The 22,193-nt window shown below is 46.6% G+C and overlaps 1 protein-coding gene across 1 annotated transcript in view; it reads right to left on the bottom strand.

Moving 5' to 3' along the window:
- Window positions 1-22,193, bottom strand: part of LOC129841356 (interferon-induced very large GTPase 1-like) — a 46,668-nt gene that overhangs the window by 5,495 nt on the left and 18,980 nt on the right. The window contains exons 6-11 of the mRNA XM_055909595.1: window positions 8,442-8,736; window positions 7,953-7,995; window positions 7,535-7,804; window positions 7,143-7,412; window positions 6,606-6,875; window positions 6-275 (exon numbers count right to left, since the gene is read on the bottom strand). Of these exons, the coding sequence (XP_055765570.1) occupies window positions 6-275; window positions 6,606-6,875; window positions 7,143-7,412; window positions 7,535-7,804; window positions 7,953-7,995; window positions 8,442-8,736 (1,418 nt within the window). The remainder of the gene's footprint in view (window positions 1-5; window positions 276-6,605; window positions 6,876-7,142; window positions 7,413-7,534; window positions 7,805-7,952; window positions 7,996-8,441; window positions 8,737-22,193) is intronic.

Below are 22,193 nucleotides of genomic sequence, written 5' to 3'. Positions count from 1 at the left end.
CTTACTTGTATGTAGGTTAGTACAGACTGGTTCACTCTCCATATTTCTCTCGTCAATGGTGCAGACAGTGATGGTGTACTTCTTCCCTGGTGTCAGATCAGTGACATTTCCACAGTTTTCTTCGGTGGTGAAGAACTCAATTGGACTGGCATTGTCACACCATGTCACCCTGAAGTGGTGCTGGATGTCCTCCATGCCATCAGGACGATCCCAGATGAGTTTGGCAGAGGTCGCACTATAAGACCTTATAACAAGATTTCCTGGAGGAGTAGGGTCTGTAGAACAACAGAAAAACACTGCATGAAAAGAGGGCTTTCTGAAAATGTTTCAACCTGTACACATTCCGTAAAATCTGATGTGCAAGCATTCAAACAGCACTGGTAAGATCCCATTGAACATTCACAGCTACCCTGTATACTAATACTGGGCTATACTGTATGCTCCAAAAAATGTGAACATTATATTATTTTACACTAATACAATTGCTCAGAGAAAGAGATTTTTATTTAGCAAGTAGGTATGGGGTTAATAGCCTTAATTTCTCAGAACAAGAATACACTGACGAGTTTCAGAAGAAAAGTCTTTGTTTCTAGACATTTTGAGCCTGTAATCGAACCCACAAATGCTGATGCTCCAGATACTCAACTAGTCCAAAGAAGGACAGTTGTATTGCTTCTTTAAATCAGGAAAACAGTTTTCAGCTCTGTTAACATAATTGCAAAAGGGTTTTCTAATGATCAATTAGCCTTTTAAAATGATAAACTTGGATTAGATAACCCAACGTGCCAATGGAACACAGGAGTGATGGTTGCTGATAATGGGCCTCTGTACGCCTACGTAGATAGTCCATTAAAAATCAGCTACAATAGTCACTTACAACATTAACAATGTCTACACTGTATTTCTGATCAATTTGATGTTATTTAATGGACAAAAAAGGTGCTTTTCTTTCAAAAACAAGGACATTTCTAAGTGACCCCAAACTTTTGAACGGTAGTGTATGTATTCTTAATTCCATTCCATTACTTTGGATTAGTGTGTATTGGTTGTATTGTTGTGAATTTGTTAGATATTACTGCACTGTTGGAGCTAGAAACACAAGCATTTCGCTACACTCGCAATAACATCTGCTAAACACATGTACTGTATGTAACTAATACATCATTTTAATTTCAGGGGGATTATTTAGACACCAAACCCACCAATGGTGTGCGTGGCCAAAGAGCCCAATTGTCATGTTATCCAACAAATGTAAATGCCTGGAGTTTGCTAAATGGCATTGGCACTTGGATTTGTACCGGTGCCATTGTCAGATTACCTTAAAATAGAGCTCTTTGGTCAACCACACTGGCGGTGGGTTTGGTGTCGAATGCATAAGCGCAAAAGAACCCCAAACCTACTGTAAAATATGGTGGTGGATCGTTGATGTTATGGTACTGTTTTGCTTACAATGGTCCTGGGGCCTTTTGTTAAGGTCGATAAAATAATGAATTACCAGCACATTTTAGCCAAAAACCTGGATGCCTCTGCCAGGAGGCTGAAACTTGGCCACAGTGACACGGAGCTTTTTTTCTAAAATGTTTTATGAGATTGGAGAACACATTGGGAGGGATCTTAGACCATTCCTCCATATATAATCTACCCAGATCCTTGGTATCCTTAGTCTGCGCTTATGGACTGCCCTCTTCAAATCAAACCACTGGTTTTTAATGAGGTTAAACTAACACTCATTAAAAAATATTGTGTCTTTACACATGATAGTGTCTTTATGTTTATTAATGCATTAAATCATACATAACAATATTATTTTATGTATTTACGCTGCCTCAAGAACAATGTTGGACTGTTATTGACTAAGCAACCCAGCCTGGCAAAGAAGGAGAAGCTGCATGGCGGAGTTGGAGGCGTGATAGTAGAGAGACAGACTGAAAAGCGCAGACCTTGATTTGGAGGCGTGATAGTGGAGAGACAGACTGAAAAGCGCAGACCCTGATTTGGAGGCGTGAGGGTGAGGAGACAGACTGAAATAGCGCAGAGCCTGCACCAGACACCTAGATTGTCAGGTCCAGCTTGGAAAAGCTCATCGGAAAAGTAGCACCAACTCTCCCAAGGCCATATCATCACAGCCAGTGTAACGTTCCTGACCTGTTTTCTGTTGTTTTTGTATGTGTATATGGTCAGGGCGTGAGTTTTGGGTGGGCAGTCTATGTTTTCTGTTTCTATGTTGGTTTTGGGTTGCCTGGTATGGCTCTTAATTAGAGGCAGGTGTTTTGCGTTTTCCTCTAATTAAGAGTCATATTTAGGTAGGGTGTTCTCACTGTTTGTTTGTGGGTGATTGTCTCCTGTGTCGTCAATGTATGTACCATACGGGACTGTTTGGCTGTTCGTTTGTTTTGATGTAGTCTGTTCCTGTCCGTGAGTTCTACGTTTAGTTAGTTTAATTCATGTTCAGGTTTCGTCTACGTCGTTTTCTTGTTTTGTAATTTTGTAAGTGTTTGTTTTCGTGTTGCCATCGTTTCAAATAAAGAGATGGCTTATTTCCCTAATGCTGCGTATTGGTCCACTGATCCTTCTCTCCTCTCCTCATCTGAGGAAGAGGAGGACAACACCCCTTACAGAATCACCCACCAACCTAGGACCAAGCGGCAAGGGAATGCTCAACAGAGCAACCAGGACTTCTGGACTTGGGAGGAGATCCTGGACGGTAAAGGACCCTGGGCTCAGCCAGGGGAATATCGCCGTCCCAAGGCGGAGTTGGAAGCAGCGAAGGCTGAGAGGCGCTGGTATGAGGAGGCAGCGCGGCGACGCGGTTGGGAGCCCGTGAGTCAGACCCAAAAATTTCTTGGGGGGGGGCACACGAGGAGTGTGGCACACGAGGAGTGTGGCAAAGCCGGGTAGGATACCTGAGCCAACTCCCCGTGCTTACCGTGGAGGTAGAAGGCGTCGTACTGGTAAGACACCGTGTTATGCGGTAAAGCGCACGGTGTCCCCAGTACGCGTGCTTAGCCCAGTGCGGGCTATTCCACCTTGCCGCACTGGGAGGGCTAAGTTGGGCATCGAGCTGGATGTCATGAAGCCGGCCCAACGCATCTGGCCACCAGTGCGTCTCCTCGGGCCGGCATACATGGCACCAGCCTTACGAATGGTGTCCCCGGTTCGCCAGCATAGGCCAGTGCGGGCTATTCCACCTTGCCGCACTGGCAGGGCTACGGGCACCATTCAACCTGGTAAGGTTGGGCAGGCTCGGTGCTCAAGAGCACGTGTCCTCCTTCACGGTCCGGTATACCCGGTGCCACCTCCATGTACCAGTCCTCCGGTGGCAGCCCCCCGTACCAGGCTGTCTCTCCGGGTTCTCTCTCCAGCTGTTTCCTCCTCTCCAGCGCAGCCAGTGCCTATACCACGCACCAGGCTGTCTCTCCTTCTCCTCCCTACAGAGCCGTCCTGCCATGACCAGCCAGTGCCGTCCTGCCATGACCAGCCAGAGCCGTCCTGCCATGACCAGCCAGAGCCGTCCTGCCATGACCAGCCAGAGCCGTCCTGCCATGACCAGCCAGAGCCGTCCTGCCATGACCAGCCAGAGCCGTCCTGCCATGACCTGCCAGAGCCGTCCTGCCATGACCTGCCAGAGCCGTCCTGCCATGACCTGCCAGAGCCGTCCTGCCAAGACCTGCCAGAGCCGTCCAGCCGGGACCTGCCAGAGTCCCTCAGCCGGGACCTGCCAGAGTCCCTCAGCCGGGACCTGCCAGAGTCCCTCAGCCGGGACCTGCCAGAGTCCCTCAGCCGGGACCTGCCAGAGTCCCTCAGCCGGGACCTGCCCCTTGTCCCGGTGCTGCCCCTTGTCCCGGTGCTGCCCCTTGTCCCGGTGCTGCCCCTTGTCCCGGTGCTGCCCCTTGTCCCGGTGCTGCCCCTTGTCCCGGTGCTGCCCCTTGTCCCGGTGCTGCCCCTTATCCCGGTGCTGCCCCTTATCCCGGTGCTGCCCCTTGTCCCGGTGCTGCCCCTTGTCCCGGTGCTGCCCCTTGTCCCGGTGCTGCCCCTTGTCCCGGTGCTGCCCCTTGTCCCGGTGCTGCCCCTTCTCCCGGTGCTGGCCGTTCATTTAGGGGATGTTAGTTTGAGGGTGGTCATTGGGAGGGGAAGACAGAAGCGGGGAGTGACTATGGTGGTGTGGGGACTGCGTCCGGAGCCTGAGCCACCACCGTGGTCAACTGCCCACCCAGACCCTCCCCTGGACTTTGTGCTGGTGCGCCCGGCGTTCGCACCTTGAGGGGGGGGTTCTGTAACGTTCCTGACCTGTTTTCTGTTGTTTTTGTATGTGTATATGGTCAGGGCGTGAGTTTTGGGTGGGCAGTCTATGTTTTCTGTTTCTATGTTGGTTTTGGGTTGCCTGGTATGGCTCTTAATTAGAGGCAGGTGTTTTGCGTTTTCCTCTAATTAAGAGTCATATTTAGGTAGGGTGTTCTCACTGTTTGTTTGTGGGTGATTGTCTCCTGTGTCGTCAATGTATGTACCATACGGGACTGTTTGGCTGTTCGTTCGTTTTGATGTAGTCTGTTCCTGTCCGTGAGTTCTACGTTTAGTTAGTTTAATTCATGTTCAGGTTTCGTCTACGTCGTTTTCTTGTTTTGTAATTTTGTAAGTGTTTGTTTTCGTGTTGCCATCGTTTCAAATAAAGAGATGGCTTATTTCCCTAATGCTGCGTATTGGTCCACTGATCCTTCTCTCCTCTCCTCATCTGAGGAAGAGGAGGACAACAGCCCTTACAGCCAGGTCTTAATAATTTCATATTACATGGGTTTGAAATATGTTTCAGGGAAAGTAGGTACTGCTTACTATGTTGATCTTTAAGGAATATATACATGTCTATTCAATATTTAAACCCTTGCAAAGAAGAACCATACATACTGTCGTGGCCAAAAGTTTGGAGAATGACACAAATATTAATTTTCACAGTCTGCTGCCTCAGTTTGTATGATGTCAATTTGCATATACTCCAGAATGTTATGAAGAGTGATCAGATGAATTGCAATTAATTGCAAAGTCCATCTTTGCCATGCAAATTAACTGAATCCCAAAAAAAACATTTCCACTACTTAGCATTTCAGCCCTGCTACAAAAGGACCAGCTGACATGTCAGTGATTCTCTCGTTAACACATGTGTGAGTGTTGATGAGGACAAGGCTGGAGATCACTGTGTCATGCTGAATGAGTTCGAATAACAGACTGGAAGCTTCAAAAGGAGGGTTGTGCTTGGAATCATTGTTCTTCCTCTGTCAATCATGGTTAACTGCAAGGAAACACGTGCCGTCATCATTGCTTTGCACAAAAAGGGCTTCACAGGCAAGGATATTGCTGCCAGAAAGATTGCACCTAAATCAACCACCTCCTAAAGTTGTTTCAGCTGCAAGATCGGGGCACCACCAGTACAGAGCTTGCTCAGGAATGGCAGCAGGCAGGTGTGAGTGCATCTGCACGCACAGTGAGTCGAAGACTTTTGGAGGATGGCCTGGTGTCAAGAAGGGCAGCAAAGAAGCCACTTCTCTCCAGGAAAAACATCAGGGACAGACTGATATTCTGCAAAAGGTACAGGGATTGGACTGCTGAGGACTGGGGTAAAGTCATTTTCTCTGATGAATCGCCTTTCCGATTGTTTGGGGCATCCGGAAAAAAGCTTGTCCGGAGAAGACAAGGTGAGCGCTACCATCAGTCCTGTGTCGTGCCAACAGTAAAGCATCCTGAGACCATTCATGTGTGGGGTTGCTTCTCAGCCAAGGGAGTGGGCTCACTCACAATTTAGCCTAATAACACAGCCATGAATAAAGAATGGTACCAACACATCCTCCGAGAGAAACTTCTCCCAACCATCCAGGAACAGTTTGATGACGAACAATGCCTTTTCCAGCATGATGGAGCACCTTGCCATAATGCAAAAGTGATAATTAAGTGGCTCGGGAAACAAACATCGATATTTTGGGTCCATGGCCAGGAAACTCCCCAGACCTTAATCCCATTGAGAACTTGTGGTCAATCCTCAAGAAGCGGGTGGACAAACAAAAACCCATACATTCTGACAAACTCCAAGCATTGATTATGCAAGAATGGGCTGCCATCAGTCAGGATGTGGCCCAGAAGTTAATTGACAGCATGCCAGGACGGATTGCAGAGGTCTTGAAAAAGAAGGGTCAACACTGCAAATATTGACTCTTTGCATCAACTTCATGTAATTGTCAATAAAAGCCTTTGACACTTATGAAATGCTTGTAATTATACTTCAGTATACCATAGTAACATCTGACAAAAATATCTAAAGACACTGAAGCAGCAAACTTTGTGGAAATTAATATTTGTGTCATTCTCAAATCTTTTGGCCACGACTGTAGATGTTCATATTGGTCCATTCTCAGATTCTCAAATAGTTCAGGGAATTTGATGGTTAAAAGATATTTGAATCATACCCTTCCATACCCAAATCATTACACATATTATTTTCTTGTTTAATCACCCCCCCTTCCCCCCTCCCACTCCAAAGGATTCACTTGACACCAGCTATAACAGTTATAAAAAGCATCTGCCAAATGGTATATATTGATAATAGTTAACTAAGTACATACATGTATTAAAGGTTGTTGACACCAGTTGACTTTGCACCCCATTTTCCAGCACAGTGCAGACAGTGACAGAGTACTGAGTACCAGGTTTCAGGACATGGAGAGTGTTGCTTTGTAAGGATGTAGTAATGATGTGTTTCTCTTTCCCAGTGCGGTGGTAGGAGATCTGGTAATGGTGTTGGGTTTCTTCAAATTCATGTGACTGGTTCCATCTCACAGTAGCTGATGAGGTGGTTACTGAGTGAACATTCAGACTTTCTGGAGCAGGAACAACTAGGAGCAGAGAAGTATTGTAATTTACTGAATAGTTATTAGTGAACTACAAACATCTATGACTAAAAGTAAAACAGAGCCAGGGTAAACATTGGTCTCTGTATAAGTGGCTAAAGTGCTTTGAAAGGCGGGCAATTGGCTTCAGACCAAAACGCTTAATTAGTGTTGTTAATTAGTTGTGATAAAGACATCTGTCACTTGCTCCACTCACATTCTATTGTCCACAGTCTTCTAATGAACTAAAACAAGATGAGGCAGATCTCTTACTAGTGTAGATGGTTGTAGAGATGGGTTCACTCTGTTTCCCATTGTTCAGCACAGTCGAGACATTGATGGTGTACTCAGTACCAGGTTGTAGATAGGATAATGTTTTGTGGCAGTCTTCAGTATGTATTGCCTTGAGCCCAGTTCCTGGGCTGCAGTAGGATATGAGGAAGCGTTGTGTGACTTTATCGATTCCTTCAGCCTTGGTCCAGCTGAGAGTGAAGGAGGTGTCTTTCAACTGGTCTATATTTAAGTCTCTGGGAGCTGGCACCACTGGAATGAAAATTACAATTTGTTACAAGGAATGGGTGCAGAGTTTGTTTTCATTTGAGAGATAATATCAAAGATATTCCATAATGATATATCTCCAAAACCTTTAAGACAAGTTACTGTACCTGTGAATACAGATCCCGAGACACATCTACTTAAACTTCCATCATTCCCCTCAGTGGCTACGTTGAACTGGTACTTTTCACCAGGTTTCAGTCCATCTATTTCCATTTGATGCATGTATTTCACATCTAGACTGTGATGTTCCCCATCACTACATTCCCAGGTCACTCTGAACTTCTGTGGTCCTTTAACCCCCCGAGGAGAACCCCAGCTCAGAGACACAGAGTCTGACTTCACCGACAGGAACTGAATCTCACCAGGAGGGGGCAGCACTGGCAAAGGAGTGAATAAGCAATATAGTCCATACGGTTGTTAATTACAAATCATAATCTCAAAAACATCAACATATTTCTGTAATGACTTACTATTTGCTTCAACTAAGACAGTGAAATATGAGTTTTCTAAAGCTTGAATACCAACCTTCAATTAAAGTCTGACTTTGGTCATGGTCTTCATCTTGAGTCTTTGGTGGAAATAAATGTTAATTAAGAAAAAGCAGAATTTGTTTTAGCATAATGATACATTTAAAATCTTTAAATTAGTAGATAAATGTAATATCCACTGTAATTCTGACAATATGGTTAGTGAGAATTGCCTTGTCATATCAACATAACCAATATTGGCCTTGCTTAATATCCAGAATGCAGGCATTGAGATCTTTGAACATTGCATTCTACTGATCTGATATGACTCTGCACTAATTTGCTTAGCAAATATTAGATTTTACATGATGATGACATTGTGCTACAAATCACACAAACAAGTAAATGCTGCAGCCTCAAAAGACTTGAATTATATCCTGCCTTTTCTTTAGGAACTGGGTCTCACACTAGTACTGGAATCCTAAGATACAAGCATACTATATTACTTTGTTTATCTCAAGAAAGAGCACAAAGGCGTAGCCCCTACCTGTCTTCCAGCTTGTTTTATCTCCTCATAGACTACATCATGTCCTTTGTGCTTTGTCACAGAACACAGACTGCAGATCAGTATCTGGTCTGTCCTGCAAAACACCTCCAGAGCTCTGTGGTGTTTCTGACAGAGTCTCTCTTCCAGGTCTCCAGTCACCTCCACCAGGGTGTGTCTTTGTAGTTTAGGTACTGTGTAGTGCTTCTTAACGTGGGTCTCACAGTAGTACAGGTTGCAGGTCAGACAGGACTTCACAGCTTTGACCTCACAAATATCACAGACCACCTTTCTTGGCCTGATGATACAGAAGTGGAATACCACACAATTATCAACATTATAATATATTTAATAAAATACATTATTCTATTAGATTCCAGTCCTAATTCTTCCCCCCTCCTTCCTATAAACACAAGTCTAGCAGCCTTGTCTTCATCACAAGTTTATGCCTTTGTCATACTGTTACATCCTTGAAAGTGTTGTGAAGTACACTATATATACAAAAGTATGTGGACAGCCCTTCAAATTAGTGGATTTGGCTATTTCAGCCACACCCGTTGCTGATGGGTGTTTTAAATCGAGTACACTGCCATGCAATCTCCATAGACAAACGTTAGCAGTAGAATGACCTTACTGAAGAGCTCAGTGACTTCAACGTGGCACCACCATAGGATGCCACCTTTCCAACAAGTCAGTTTGTCAAATTTATACCCTGCTAAGGCTGCCAGGTCAACTGTAAGTTGACTGGGTGACCTTCTATTGTGAAGTGGAAACGTCTAGGAGCAACAACAGCTCAGCCGTGAAGTGGTAGGTCACACAAGCTCACAGAACGGGACCGCCGAATGGTGATGCGTGTAGCGTGTAAAAAACACGAGTCCTCGATTGCAACAATCACTACCGAGTTCCAAACTGCCTCTAGAAGCAACGTCCGCACAAGAACTGTTCATTGGGAGCTTCGTGAAACGGGTTTCCATGGCCGAGCAGCCGCACACAACCCTAAGATCACCATGCACAATGCCAAGCGTTGGCTGGAGTGGTGTAAAGCTCTCCGCTATTAGACTCTGGAGCAGTGGAAACGCGTTCTCTGGAGTGATGAATCACGCTTCACCATATGGCAGTCCAACCGATGAATCTGGGTTTGGCGGATGCCAGGACAACGCTATAGGCCGGAATGCATAGTGCCAACTGTAACGTTTGGTGGAGGAGAAATAATGGTCTGGGGCTGTTTTTCATGGTTCGGGCTAGGCCCCTTAGTTCCAGTGAAGGGAAATTTTAACGCTACAGCATACAATGGCATTCTAGACGATTCTGTGCTTCCAACTTTGTGGCAACAGTTTGGGGAAAGCCCTTTCCTGTTTCAGCATGACAATAACCCAGTGCACAAAGCGAAGTCCATACATAAATGGTTTGCTGAGATTGGTGTGGAAGAACTTGACTGGCCTGCACAAAGTCCTGACCTCAACCCCATCGAATACCTTTGGGATGAATTGGAATGCTGAATGCGAGCCAGGACTAATTTTCCAACATCAGTGCACGACCTCCCTAATGCTCTTGTGGCTGAATGGAAGCAAGTCCCCGCAACAATGTTCCAACATCTAGTGGAAAGCCTTCCCAGAAAAGCTGTATCTGTTACTGTGCCTGCTCTTTACTCAATGCCATTCTGGATTAAAAAGGCTGAACGATCAATGGGTGAGTTTATTATCTTCGCCTTATTCCCTACAATTTGCAAACTCTCCAACGAGACCATCATATCAATACCACCAGGAACTTGTTCTCTCTCTGCAATTACATGTGTACCACTCTCAAGCACAACTGGACCTACACTTGATGGTATACTTCCAAAATCTCAAACTATTGAATTACTTTTTTTCTGTGTCGAAAGTCTCGGTTCGTTTTATTGACAATGGTGCAGGCTCCACCAAGTCCTCACGCATTGGGCAACTGAGATATATTGTTATGCTATTATTGTTGATCTCTGGTAACGTGCGACCAAACCCTGGGCTGGTAGATACCATGCAATCTCTACTGACTCCCTATGATTGTAAAATCAGAGCAGGTTTTGGCCTCTTGCATGTTAATGTCAGATGTCTATTTCCAACAATAGACATGATTAGAATATGGGCCAAAACGATGAATGCAGACATAATGGTTTTATCAGAAACTTGGCTAAAGAAATCTGTGTCAAATAACTTGATTTATATTGTTGGGTACATGGTTTGTAGAGCTGATCGAATGAGTAAAGGAGGAGGGTTTGCAATTTATGTTAAATCCGAGTTTAACACCTCTGAAATTCTCTCGATTACCAAAGCCAAACATTTTGAATTGCTTGCGGTTAAAGTGAAAGTATATAAGGACTCCCACATCACTGTAGTCAGCTGCTACAGACCGCCCTCAGGTTCGGAAGACGCACTTAACTCTTCCTGATATCCTGCACAAGTTAAATGACTCTGAATTCGTTCTTTTAGGAGATTTGAACTGGGATCGGACTATTTTAAAGAACCGTGTGACTCTGAATCTCGCTCAATTAATTCATGCACCTACAAGACCGAATCCCAGAGCACCTAACAAATCAACTCTATTGGACATTATTCTAACGAATACCCCTCACAAATACACATCGACTGGGATATTCTGTAATGTTGTGATCACTGTGCAATTGCTTGTGTTAGAATTACAAAAATTACCAAAGCCAAACCACATTATATTTTTAAAAGACATTTTAGACAGATTGATGAGCAAGCGCTCTTATATGATCTGTACCATAATATTGACAGAGTAAGTCTGATTCCTGATGTTGACACTGCCTGGGACTATTTTTATATGAAATTTGTGTCCATTTTTGATAAGCATGCCCCTGTGAAGAAATGTTTAATCAGTGGTAGGGACAATCCCTGGTTTTCAGATAACTTGGCAGAATGAATTAGAAAGGGAAATGTCTCTTGGGCTCAAGCTAGACATACAAATGCTCCTGTTGACTGGACCTCCTTCAGAGCACTAAGAAACACATGCTCCTGTTGACTGGACCTCCTTCAGAGCACTAAGAAACAAATGTTCCTGTTGACTGGATCCTCCTTCAGAGCGCTAAGAAACAAATGCTCCTGTTGACTGGGCCTCCTTCAGAGCACTAAGAAACAAATGCTCCTGTTGACTGGGCCTCCTTCAGAGCACTAAGAAACACATGCTCCTGTTGACTGGGCCTCCTTCAGAGCACTAAGAAACAAATGTTCCTGTTGACTGGGCCTCCTTCAGAGCACTAAGAAACAAATGCTCCTGTTGACTGGACCTCCTTCAGAGCACTAAGAAACAAATGTTCCTGTTGACTGGGCCTCCTTCAGAGCGCTAAGAAACAAATGCTCCTGTTGACTGGGCCTCCTTCAGAGCACTAAGAAACAAATGCTCCTGTTGACTGGGCCTCCTTCAGAGCACTAAGAAACACATGCTCCTGTTGACTGGGCCTCCTTCAGAGCACTAAGAAACAAATGTTCCTGTTGACTGGGCCTCCTTCAGAGCACTAAGAAACAAATGCTCCTGTTGACTGGGCCTCCTTCAGAGCACTAAGAAACAAATGCTCCTGTTGACTGGGCCTCCTTCAGAGCACTAAGAAACACATGCTCCTGTTGACTGGGCCTCCTTCAGAGCACTAAGAAACACATGCTCCTGTTGACTGGGCCTCCTTCAGAGCACTAAGAAACAAATGCTCCTGTTGACTGGGCCTCCTTCAGAGCACTAAGAAACAAATGCTCCTGTTGACTGGACCTCCTTCAGAGCACTAAGAAACAAATGTTCCTGTTGACTGGGCCTCCTTCAGAGCACTAAGAAACAAATGCTCCTGTTGACTGGACCTCCTTCAGAGCACTAAGAAACAAATGTTCCTGTTGACTGGGCCTCCTTCAGAGCGCTAAGAAACAAATGCTCCTGTTGACTGGGCCTCCTTCAGAGCACTAAGAAACAAATGCTCCTGTTGACTGGGCCTCCTTCAGAGCACTAAGAAACACATGCTCCTGTTGACTGGGCCTCCTTCAGAGCACTAAAAAACAAATGTTCCTGTTGACTGGGCCTCCTTCAGAGCACTAAGAAACAAATGCTCCTGTTGACTGGACCTCCTTCAGAGCACTAAGAAACAAATGCTCCTGTTGACTGGACCTCCTTCAGAGCACTAAGAAACAAATGCTCCTGTTGACTGGGCCTCCTTCAGAGCACTAAGAAACAAATGCTCCTGTTGACTGGGCCTCCTTCAGAGCACTAAGAAACAAATGCTCCTGTTGACTGGACCTCCTTCAGAGCGCTAAGAAACAAATGCTCCTGTTGACTGGGCCTCCTTCAGAGCACTAAGAAACAAATGCTCCTGTTGACTGGACCTCCTTCAGAGCGCTAAGAAACAAATGCTCCTGTTGACTGGACCTCCTTCAGAGCGCTAAGAAACAAATGCTCCTGTTGACTGGACCTCCTTCAGAGCACTAAGAAACAAATGCTCCTGTTGACTGGACCTCCTTCAGAGCGCTAAGAAACAAATGCTCCTGTTGACTGGGCCTCCTTCAGAGCGCTAAGAAACAAATGCTCCTGTTGACTGGACCTCCTTCAGAGCACTAAGAAACAAATGCTCCTGTTGACTGGGCCTCCTTCAGAGCACTAAGAAACAAATGCTCCTGTTGACTGGACCTCCTTCAGAGCACTAAGAAACAAATGCTCCTGTTGACTGGGCCTCCTTCAGAGCACTAAGAAACAAATGCTCCTGATGACTGGACCTCCTTCAGAGCACTAAGAAACAAATGCTCCTGTTGACTGGACCTCCTTCAGAGCACTAAGAAACAAATGCTCCTGTTGACTGGGCCTCCTTCAGAGCGCTAAGAAACAAATACTCCTGTTGACTGGACCTCCTTCAGAGCGCTAAGAAACAAATGCTCCTGTTGACTGGACCTCCTTCAGAGCGCTAAGAAACAAATGCTCCTGTTGACTGGACCTCCTTCAGAGCGCTAAGAAACAAATGCTCCTGTTGACTGGGCCTCCTTCAGAGCACTAAGAACCAAATGCTCCTGTTGACTGGGCCTCCTGCAGAGCACTAAGAAACAAATGCTCCTGTTGACTGGACCTCCTTCAGAGCGCTAAGAAACAAATGCTCCTGTTGACTGGACCTCCTTCAGAGCGCTAAGAAACAAATGCTCCTGTTGACTGGGCCTCCTTCAGAGCACTAAGAACCAAATGCTCCTGTTGACTGGGCCTCCTTCAGAGCACTAAGAACCAAATGCTCCTGTTGACTGGGCCTCCTGCAGAGCACTAAGAAACAAATGCTCCTGTTGACTGGGCCTCCTGCAGAGCACTAAGAAACAAATGCTCCTGTTGACTGGGCCTCCTGCAGAGCGCTAAGAAACAAATGCTCCTGTTGACTGGGACTCCTTCAGAGCGCTAAGAAACAAATGCTCCTGTTGACTGGGCCTCCTGCAGAGCACTAAGAAACAAATGCTCCTGTTGACTGGGCCTCCTGCAGAGCACTAAGAAACAAATGCTCCTGTTGACTGGGCCTCCTGCAGAGCACTAAGAAACAAATGCTCCTGTTGACTGGGGCTCCTTCAGAGCGCTAAGAAACAAATGCTCCTGTTGACTGGGGCTCCTTCAGAGCACTAAGAAACAAATGCTCCTGTTGACTGGGCCTCCTTCAGAGCGCTAAGAAACAAATGCTCCTGTTGACTGGGGCTCCTTCAGAGCGCTAAGAAACAAATGCTCCTGTTGACTGGGGCTCCTTCAGAGCGCTAAGAAACAAATGCTCCTGTTGACTGGGGCTCCTTCAGAGCGCTAAGAAACAAATGCTCCTGTTGACTGGGCCTCCTGCAGAGCACTAAGAAACAAATGCTCCTGTTGACTGGGCCTCCTTCAGAGCACTAAGAAACAAATGCTCCTGTTGACTGGGGCTCCTTCAGAGCACTAAGAAACAAATGCTCCTGTTGACTGGACCTCCTTCAGAGCACTAAGAAACAAATGCTCCTGTTGACTGGGGCTCCTTCAGAGCACTAAGAAACAAATGCTCCTGTTGACTGGGCCTCCTGCAGAGCACTAAGAAACAAATGCTCCTGTTGACTGGGGCTCCTTCAGAGCACTAAGAAACAAATGCTCCTGTTGACTGGGCCTCCTTCAGAGCGCTAAGAAACAAATGCTCCTGTTGACTGGGCCTCCTTCAGAGCGCTAAGAAACAAATGCTCCTGTTGACTGGGCCTCCTTCAGAGCACTAAGAAACAAATGCTCCTGTTGACTGGGGCTCCTTTAGAGCACTAAGAAACAAATGCTCCTGTTGACTGGGGCTCCTTCAGAGCACTAAGAACCAAATGCTCCTGTTGACTGGGGCTCCTTCAGAGCACTAAGAACCAAATGCTCCTGTTGACTGGGGCTCCTTCAGAGCACTAAGAACCAAATGCTCCTGTTGACTGGGGCTCCTTCAGAGCACTAAGAAACAAATGCTCCTGTTGACTGGGGCTCCTTCAGAGCACTAAGAACCAAATGCTCCTGTTGACTGGGGCTCCTTCAGAGCACTAAGAAACAAATGCTCCTGTTGACTGGGGCTCCTTCAGAGCACTAAGAAACAAATGCTCCTGTTGACTGGGGCTCCTTCAGAGCACTAAGAAACAAATGCTCCTGTTGACTGGGGCTCCTTCAGAGCGCTAAGAAACAAATGCTCCTGTTGACTGGGGCTCCTTCAGAGCACTAAGAAACAAATGCTCCTGTTGACTGGGGCTCCTTCAGAGCACTAAGAAACAAATGCTCCTGTTGACTGGGGCTCCTTCAGAGCACTAAGAAACAAATGCTCCTGTTGACTGGGGCTCCTTCAGAGCACTAAGAAACAAATGCTCCTGTTGACTGGGGCTCCTTCAGAGCACTAAGAAACAAATGCTCCTGTTGACTGGGGCTCCTTCAGAGCGCTAAGAAACAAATGCTCCTGTTGACTGGGGCTCCTTCAGAGCACTAAGAAACACATGTTCCTGTTGACTGGACCTCCTTCAGAGCACTAAGAAACACATGCTCCTGTTGACTGGGGCTCCTTCAGAGCACTAAGAAACACATGTTCCTGTTGACTGGGCCTCCTTCAGAGCACTAAGAACCAAATGCTCCTGTTGACTGGGCCTCCTTCAGAGCACTAAGAAACAAATGCTCCTGTTGACTGGGGCTCCTTCAGAGCACTAAGAAACAAATGCTCCTGTTGACTGGGGCTCCTTCAGAGCACTAAGAAACAAATGCTCCTGTTGACTGGGGCTCCTTCAGAGCACTAAGAAACAAATGCTCCTGTTGACTGGGGCTCCTTCAGAGCACTAAGAAACAAATGCTCCTGTTGACTGGGGCTCCTTCAGAGCACTAAGAAACAAATGCTCCTGTTGACTGGACCTCCTTCAGAGCACTAAGAAACAAATGCTCCTGTTGACTGGGGCTCCTTCAGAGCACTAAGAAACAAATGCTCCTGTTGACTGGGCCTCCTTCAGAGCACTAAGAAACAAATGCTCCTGTTGACTGGGGTTCCTTCAGAGCACTAAGAAACAAATGCTCCTGTTGACTGGGGCTCCTTCAGAGCACTAAGAAACAAATGCTCCTGTTGACTGGGGCTCCTTCAGAGCACTAAGAAACAAATGCTCCTGTTGACTGGACCTCCTTCAGAGCACTAAGAAACAAATGCTCCTGTTGACTGGGGCTCCTTCAGAGCACTAAGAAACAAATGCTCCTGTTGACTGGGCCTCCTTCAGAGCGCTAAGAAACAAATGCTCCTGTTGACTGGACCTCCTTCAGAGCGCTAAGAAACAAATGCTCCTGTTGACTGGGGCTCCTTCAGAGCACTAAGAAACAAATGCTCCTGTTGACTGGGGCTCCTTCAGAGCGCTAAGAAACAAATGCTCCTGTTGACTGGGGCTCCTTCAGAGCACTAAGAAACAAATGCTCCTGTTGACTGGACCTCCTTCAGAGCACTAAGAAACAAATGCTCCTGTTGACTGGGGCTCCTTCAGAGCACTAAGAAACAAATGCTCCTGTTGACTGGGCCTCCTTCAGAGCGCTAAGAAACAAATGCTCCTGTTGACTGGACCTCCTTCAGAGCGCTAAGAAACAAATGCTCCTGTTGACTGGGGCTCCTTCAGAGCACTAAGAAACAAATGCTCCTGTTGACTGGACCTCCTTCAGAGCGCTAAGAAACAAATGTTCCTGTTGACTGGGGCTCCTTCAGAGCACTAAGAAACAAATGCTCCTGTTGACTGGGGCTCCTTCAGAGCACTAAGAAACACATGTTCCTGTTGACTGGGCCTCCTTCAGAGCACTAAGAACCAAATGCTCCTGTTGACTGGGCCTCCTTCAGAGCACTAAGAAACAAATGCTCCTGTTGACTGGGGCTCCTTCAGAGCACTAAGAAACAAATGCTCCTGTTGACTGGGCCTCCTTCAGAGCGCTAAGAAACAAATGCTCCTGTTGACTGGACCTCCTTCAGAGCGCTAAGAAACAAATGCTCCTGTTGACTGGGGCTCCTTCAGAGCGCTAAGAAACAAATGCTCCTGTTGACTGGACCTCCTTCAGAGCGCTAAGAAACAAATGTTCCTGTTGACTGGGGCTCCTTCAGAGCACTAAGAAACAAATGCTCCTGTTGACTGGGGCTCCTTCAGAGCACTAAGAAACACATGTTCCTGTTGATTGGGCCTCCTTCAGAGCACTAAGAACCAAATGCTCCTGTTGACTGGGCCTCCTTCAGAGCACTAAGAAACAAATGCTCCTGTTGACTGGGGCTCCTTCAGAGCACTAAGAAACAAATGCTCCTGTTGACTGGGGCTCCTTCAGAGCACTAAGAAACAAATGCTCCTGTTGACTGGGGCTCCTTCAGAGCGCTAAGAAACAAATGCTCCTGTTGACTGGGGCTCCTTCAGAGCACTAAGAAACAAATGCTCCTGTTGACTGGGGCTCCTTCAGAGCACTAAGAAACAAATGCTCCTGTTGACTGGGGCTCCTTCAGAGCACTAAGAAACAAATGCTCCTGTTGACTGGGGCTCCTTCAGAGCACTAAGAAACAAATGCTCCTGTTGACTGGGGCTCCTTCAGAGCACTAAGAAACAAATGCTCCTGTTGACTGGACGTCCTTCAGAGCACTAAGAAACAAATGCTCCTGTTGACTGGGGCTCCTTCAGAGCACTAAGAAACAAATGCTCCTGTTGACTGGGCCTCCTTCAGAGCACTAAGAAACAAATGCTCCTGTTGACTGGGGCTCCTTCAGAGCACTAAGAAACAAATGCTCCTGTTGACTGGGGCTCCTTCAGAGCACTAAGAAACAAATGCTCCTGTTGACTGGGGCTCCTTCAGAGCACTAAGAAACAAATGCTCCTGTTGACTGGACCTCCTTCAGAGCACTAAGAAACAAATGCTCCTGTTGACTGGGGCTCCTTCAGAGCACTAAGAAACAAATGCTCCTGTTGACTGGGCCTCCTTCAGAGCGCTAAGAAACAAATGCTCCTGTTGACTGGACCTCCTTCAGAGCGCTAAGAAACAAATGCTCCTGTTGACTGGGGCTCCTTCAGAGCACTAAGAAACAAATGCTCCTGTTGACTGGGGCTCCTTCAGAGCGCTAAGAAACAAATGCTCCTGTTGACTGGGGCTCCTTCAGAGCACTAAGAAACAAATGCTCCTGTTGACTGGACCTCCTTCAGAGCACTAAGAAACAAATGCTCCTGTTGACTGGGGCTCCTTCAGAGCACTAAGAAACAAATGCTCCTGTTGACTGGGCCTCCTTCAGAGCGCTAAGAAACAAATGCTCCTGTTGACTGGACCTCCTTCAGAGCGCTAAGAAACAAATGCTCCTGTTGACTGGGGCTCCTTCAGAGCACTAAGAAACAAATGCTCCTGTTGACTGGGCCTCCTTCAGAGCGCTAAGAAACAAATGCTCCTGTTGACTGGACCTCCTTCAGAGCGCTAAGAAACAAATGCTCCTGTTGACTGGGGCTCCTTCAGAGCACTAAGAAACAAATGCTCCTGTTGACTGGGGCTCCTTCAGAGCACTAAGAAACAAATGCTCCTGTTGACTGGGCCTCCTTCAGAGCGCTAAGAAACAAATGCTCCTGTTGACTGGACCTCCTTCAGAGCGCTAAGAAACAAATGCTCCTGTTGACTGGGGCTCCTTCAGAGCGCTAAGAAACAAATGCTCCTGTTGACTGGGGCTCCTTCAGAGCGCTAAGAAACAAATGCTCCTGTTGACTGGGGCTCCTTCAGAGCGCTAAGAAACAAATGCTCCTGTTGACTGGGCCTCCTGCAGAGCGCTAAGAAACAAATGCTCCTGTTGACTGGACCTCCTTCAGAGCGCTAAGAAACAAATGCTCCTGTTGACTGGGGCTCCTTCAGAGCGCTAAGAAACAAATGCTCCTGTTGACTGGGCCTCCTGCAGAGCGCTAAGAAACAAATGCTCCTGTTGACTGGGGCTCCTTCAGAGCGCTAAGAAACAAATGCTCCTGTTGACTGGGGCTCCTTCAGAGCGCTAAGAAACAAATGCTCCTGTTGACTGGGGCTCCTTCAGAGCGCTAAGAAACAAATGCTCCTGTTGACTGGGCCTCCTGCAGAGCGCTAAGAAACAAATGCTCCTGTTGACTGGACCTCCTTCAGAGCGCTAAGAAACAAATGCTCCTGTTGACTGGGGCTCCTTCAGAGCGCTAAGAAACAAATGCTCCTGTTGACTGGGCCTCCTGCAGAGCGCTAAGAAACAAATGCTCCTGTTGACTGGACCTCCTGCAGAGCGCTAAGAAACAAATGCTCCTGTTGACTGGGCCTCCTTCAGAGCGCTAAGAAACAAATGCTCCTGTTGACTGGACCTCCTTCAGAGCGCTAAGAAACAAATGCTCCTGTTGACTGGACCTCCTTCAGAGCGCTAAGAAACAAATGCTCCTGTTGACTGGGGCTCCTTCAGAGCGCTAAGAAACAAATGCTCCTGTTGACTGGGGCTCCTTCAGAGCGCTAAGAAACAAATGCTCCTGTTGACTGGGGCTCCTTCAGAGCGCTAAGAAACAAATGCTCCTGTTGACTGGGGCTCCTTCAGAGCGCTAAGAAACAACTGATCCTGTTGACTGGGGCTCCTTCAGAGCGCTAAGAAACAAATGCTCCTGTTGACTGGGGCTCCTTCAGAGCGCTAAGAAACAAATGCTCCTGTTGACTGGGGCTCCTTCAGAGCGCTAAGAAACAAATGCTCCTGTTGACTGGGGCTCCTTCAGAGCGCTAAGAAACAAATGCTCCTGTTGACTGGGGCTCCTTCAGAGCGCTAAGAAACAAATGCTCCTGTTGACTGGGGCTCCTTCAGAGCGCTAAGAAACAAATGCTCCTGTTGACTGGGGCTCCTTCAGAGCGCTAAGAAACAAATGCTCCTGTTGACTGGGGCTCCTTCAGAGCGCTAAGAAACAAATGCTCCTGTTGACTGGGGCTCCTTCAGAGCGCTAAGAAACAAATGCTCCTGTTGACTGGGGCTCCTTCAGAGCGCTAAGAAACAAATGCTCCTGTTGACTGGGGCTCCTTCAGAGCGCTAAGAAACAAATGCTCCTGTTGACTGGGGCTCCTTCAGAGCGCTAAGAAACAAATGCTCCTGTTGACTGGGCCTCCTTCAGAGCACTAAGAAACAAATGCTCCTGTTGACTGGGCCTCCTTCAGAGCACTAAGAAACAAATGCACAGGATTGATCAGGAAGTCCAAATCAGATTACCAGTAAATGCAGTCACAGAGAACCTACAAAACCCTACCAAGTTCTGGAAGCTAATCAAATCAGTGTCAGGTTCTAATGTAGCCTCTGGCCTTCCTGACCATTTAATGATGGATTCTAATTAAGTGAAAGATGAAGCCGATATTGAAGGGGTTTTTAACAAGCACTTCACATCTGCTGGTTCAGTTTATTATTTATTTCACCTTTATTTAACCAGGTAGGCAAGTTGAGAACAAGTTCTCATTTACAACTACGACCTGGCCAAGATTAAGCAAAGCAGTGCGCCACATACAACAACAACACAGAGTTACACATGGAATAAACAAACGTACAGTCAATAACACAATAGAAAAATAAATCTATATACAGTGTGTGCAAATGAGGTAAGATTAGGGAGGTAAGGCAATAAATAGGCCGTAGTGGCGAAGGAATTATAATTCAGCAATTAAACACTGGAGTGTTAGATGTGCAGAAGATGAATGTGCAAGTAGAGATACTGGGGTGCAAAGGAGCAATAAATAAATAAATAAATAACAAAATGGGGATGACATAATTGGATGGGCTATTTACAGATTAGCTATGTACAGATGCAGTGATCTGTGAGTTGCTCTGACAGCTGATGCTTAAAGTCAGTGAGGGAGATATGAGTCTCCAGCTTCAGTGATTTTTGCAATTCGTTCCAGTCATTGGCAGCAGAGAACTGGAAGGAAAGGCGGCCAAATGAGGAATAGGCTTTGGAGATGACCAGTGAAAAATACCTGCTGGAGCGCGTGCTACAGGTGGGTGCTGCTATGGTGACCAGTGACCTGAGATAAAGCGGAGCTTTACCTAGCAAAGACTTATAGATGACCTGGAGCCAGTGGGTTTGGCGACAAATATGTAGCGAGGGCCAGCCAACGAGGGCCAGCCAGCACACAGGTCGCAGTGGTGGGTAGTATATGGGGCTTTGGTGACAAAACGGATGGCACTGTGATAGACTGCATCCAATTTGCTGAGTAGAGTGTTGGAGGCTATTTTATAAATGACATCGCCGAAGTCAAGGATCGGTAGGATAGTCAGTTTTACGAGGGTATGTTTGGCAGCATGAGTGAAGGATGCTTTGTTGCGAAATAGGAAGCCATTTCTAGATTTAACTTTGGATTGGAGATGTTTGATGTGAGTCTGGAAGGAGAGTTTACAGTCTAACCAGACACCTAGGTATTTGTAATTGTCCACATATTCTAAGTTAGAACCGTCCAGAGTAGTGATGCTGGACGGGCGGGCAGGTGCGGGCAGCGATCGGTTGAAGAGCATGCATTTAGTTTTACTTGCATTTAAGAGCAGTTGGAGGCCACGGAAGGAGAGTTGTATGGCATTGAAGCTCGTCTGGAGGTTAGCTAACACAGTGTCTAAAGAAGGGCCAGAAGTATACAGAATGGTGTTGTCTGCGTAGAAGTGTATCAGAGAATCACCAGCAGCAAGAGCGACATCATTGATGTATACAGAGTTGGCCTGAGAATTTAACCCTGTGGCACCCCCATAGAGACTGCCAGAGGCCCAGACAACAGGCCTTCTGATTTGACACACTGAACTCTGTCTGAAAAGTAGTTGGTGAACCAGGCGAGGCAGTTGTTTGAGAAACCAAGGCTTTTGAGTGTGCCGATAACAATGTGGGGATTGACAGAGTCGAAAGCCTTGGCCAGTTCGATGAATACGGCTACACAGTATTGTCTTTTATCAATGGCAGTTATGATATCGTTTAGGACCTTGAGCGTGGCTTAGGTGCACCCATGACCAGCTCGGAAACCAGATTGCATAGCGGAGAAGGTACGATGGGATTCGAAATGGTCAGTGAACTGTTTGTTAACTTGGCTTTCGAAGACCTTAGGTAGGCAGGGTAGGATAGATATAAGTCTGTAACAGTTTGGGTCTAGAGTGTCTCCCCCTTTGAAGATGGGGATGACCGCAGCAGCTTTCCAATCTTTGGGGATCTCAGGTTGTCTAGCCCAGCTGATTTGTAGGGGTCCAGATTTTGCAACTCTTTCAGAACACCAGCTGTCTGGATTTGGGTGAAGGAGAAATGGGGGAGGTTT

The sequence above is a fragment of the Salvelinus fontinalis genome, chromosome 42 (genome assembly GCF_029448725.1).
Source record: "Salvelinus fontinalis isolate EN_2023a chromosome 42, ASM2944872v1, whole genome shotgun sequence".
In the NCBI taxonomy this organism is placed as follows: Eukaryota; Metazoa; Chordata; class Actinopteri; order Salmoniformes; family Salmonidae; genus Salvelinus; species Salvelinus fontinalis.
The sequence above is the reverse complement of the archived record's forward strand: the minus strand, read 5'-3'. Positions and strand labels throughout refer to the sequence as shown.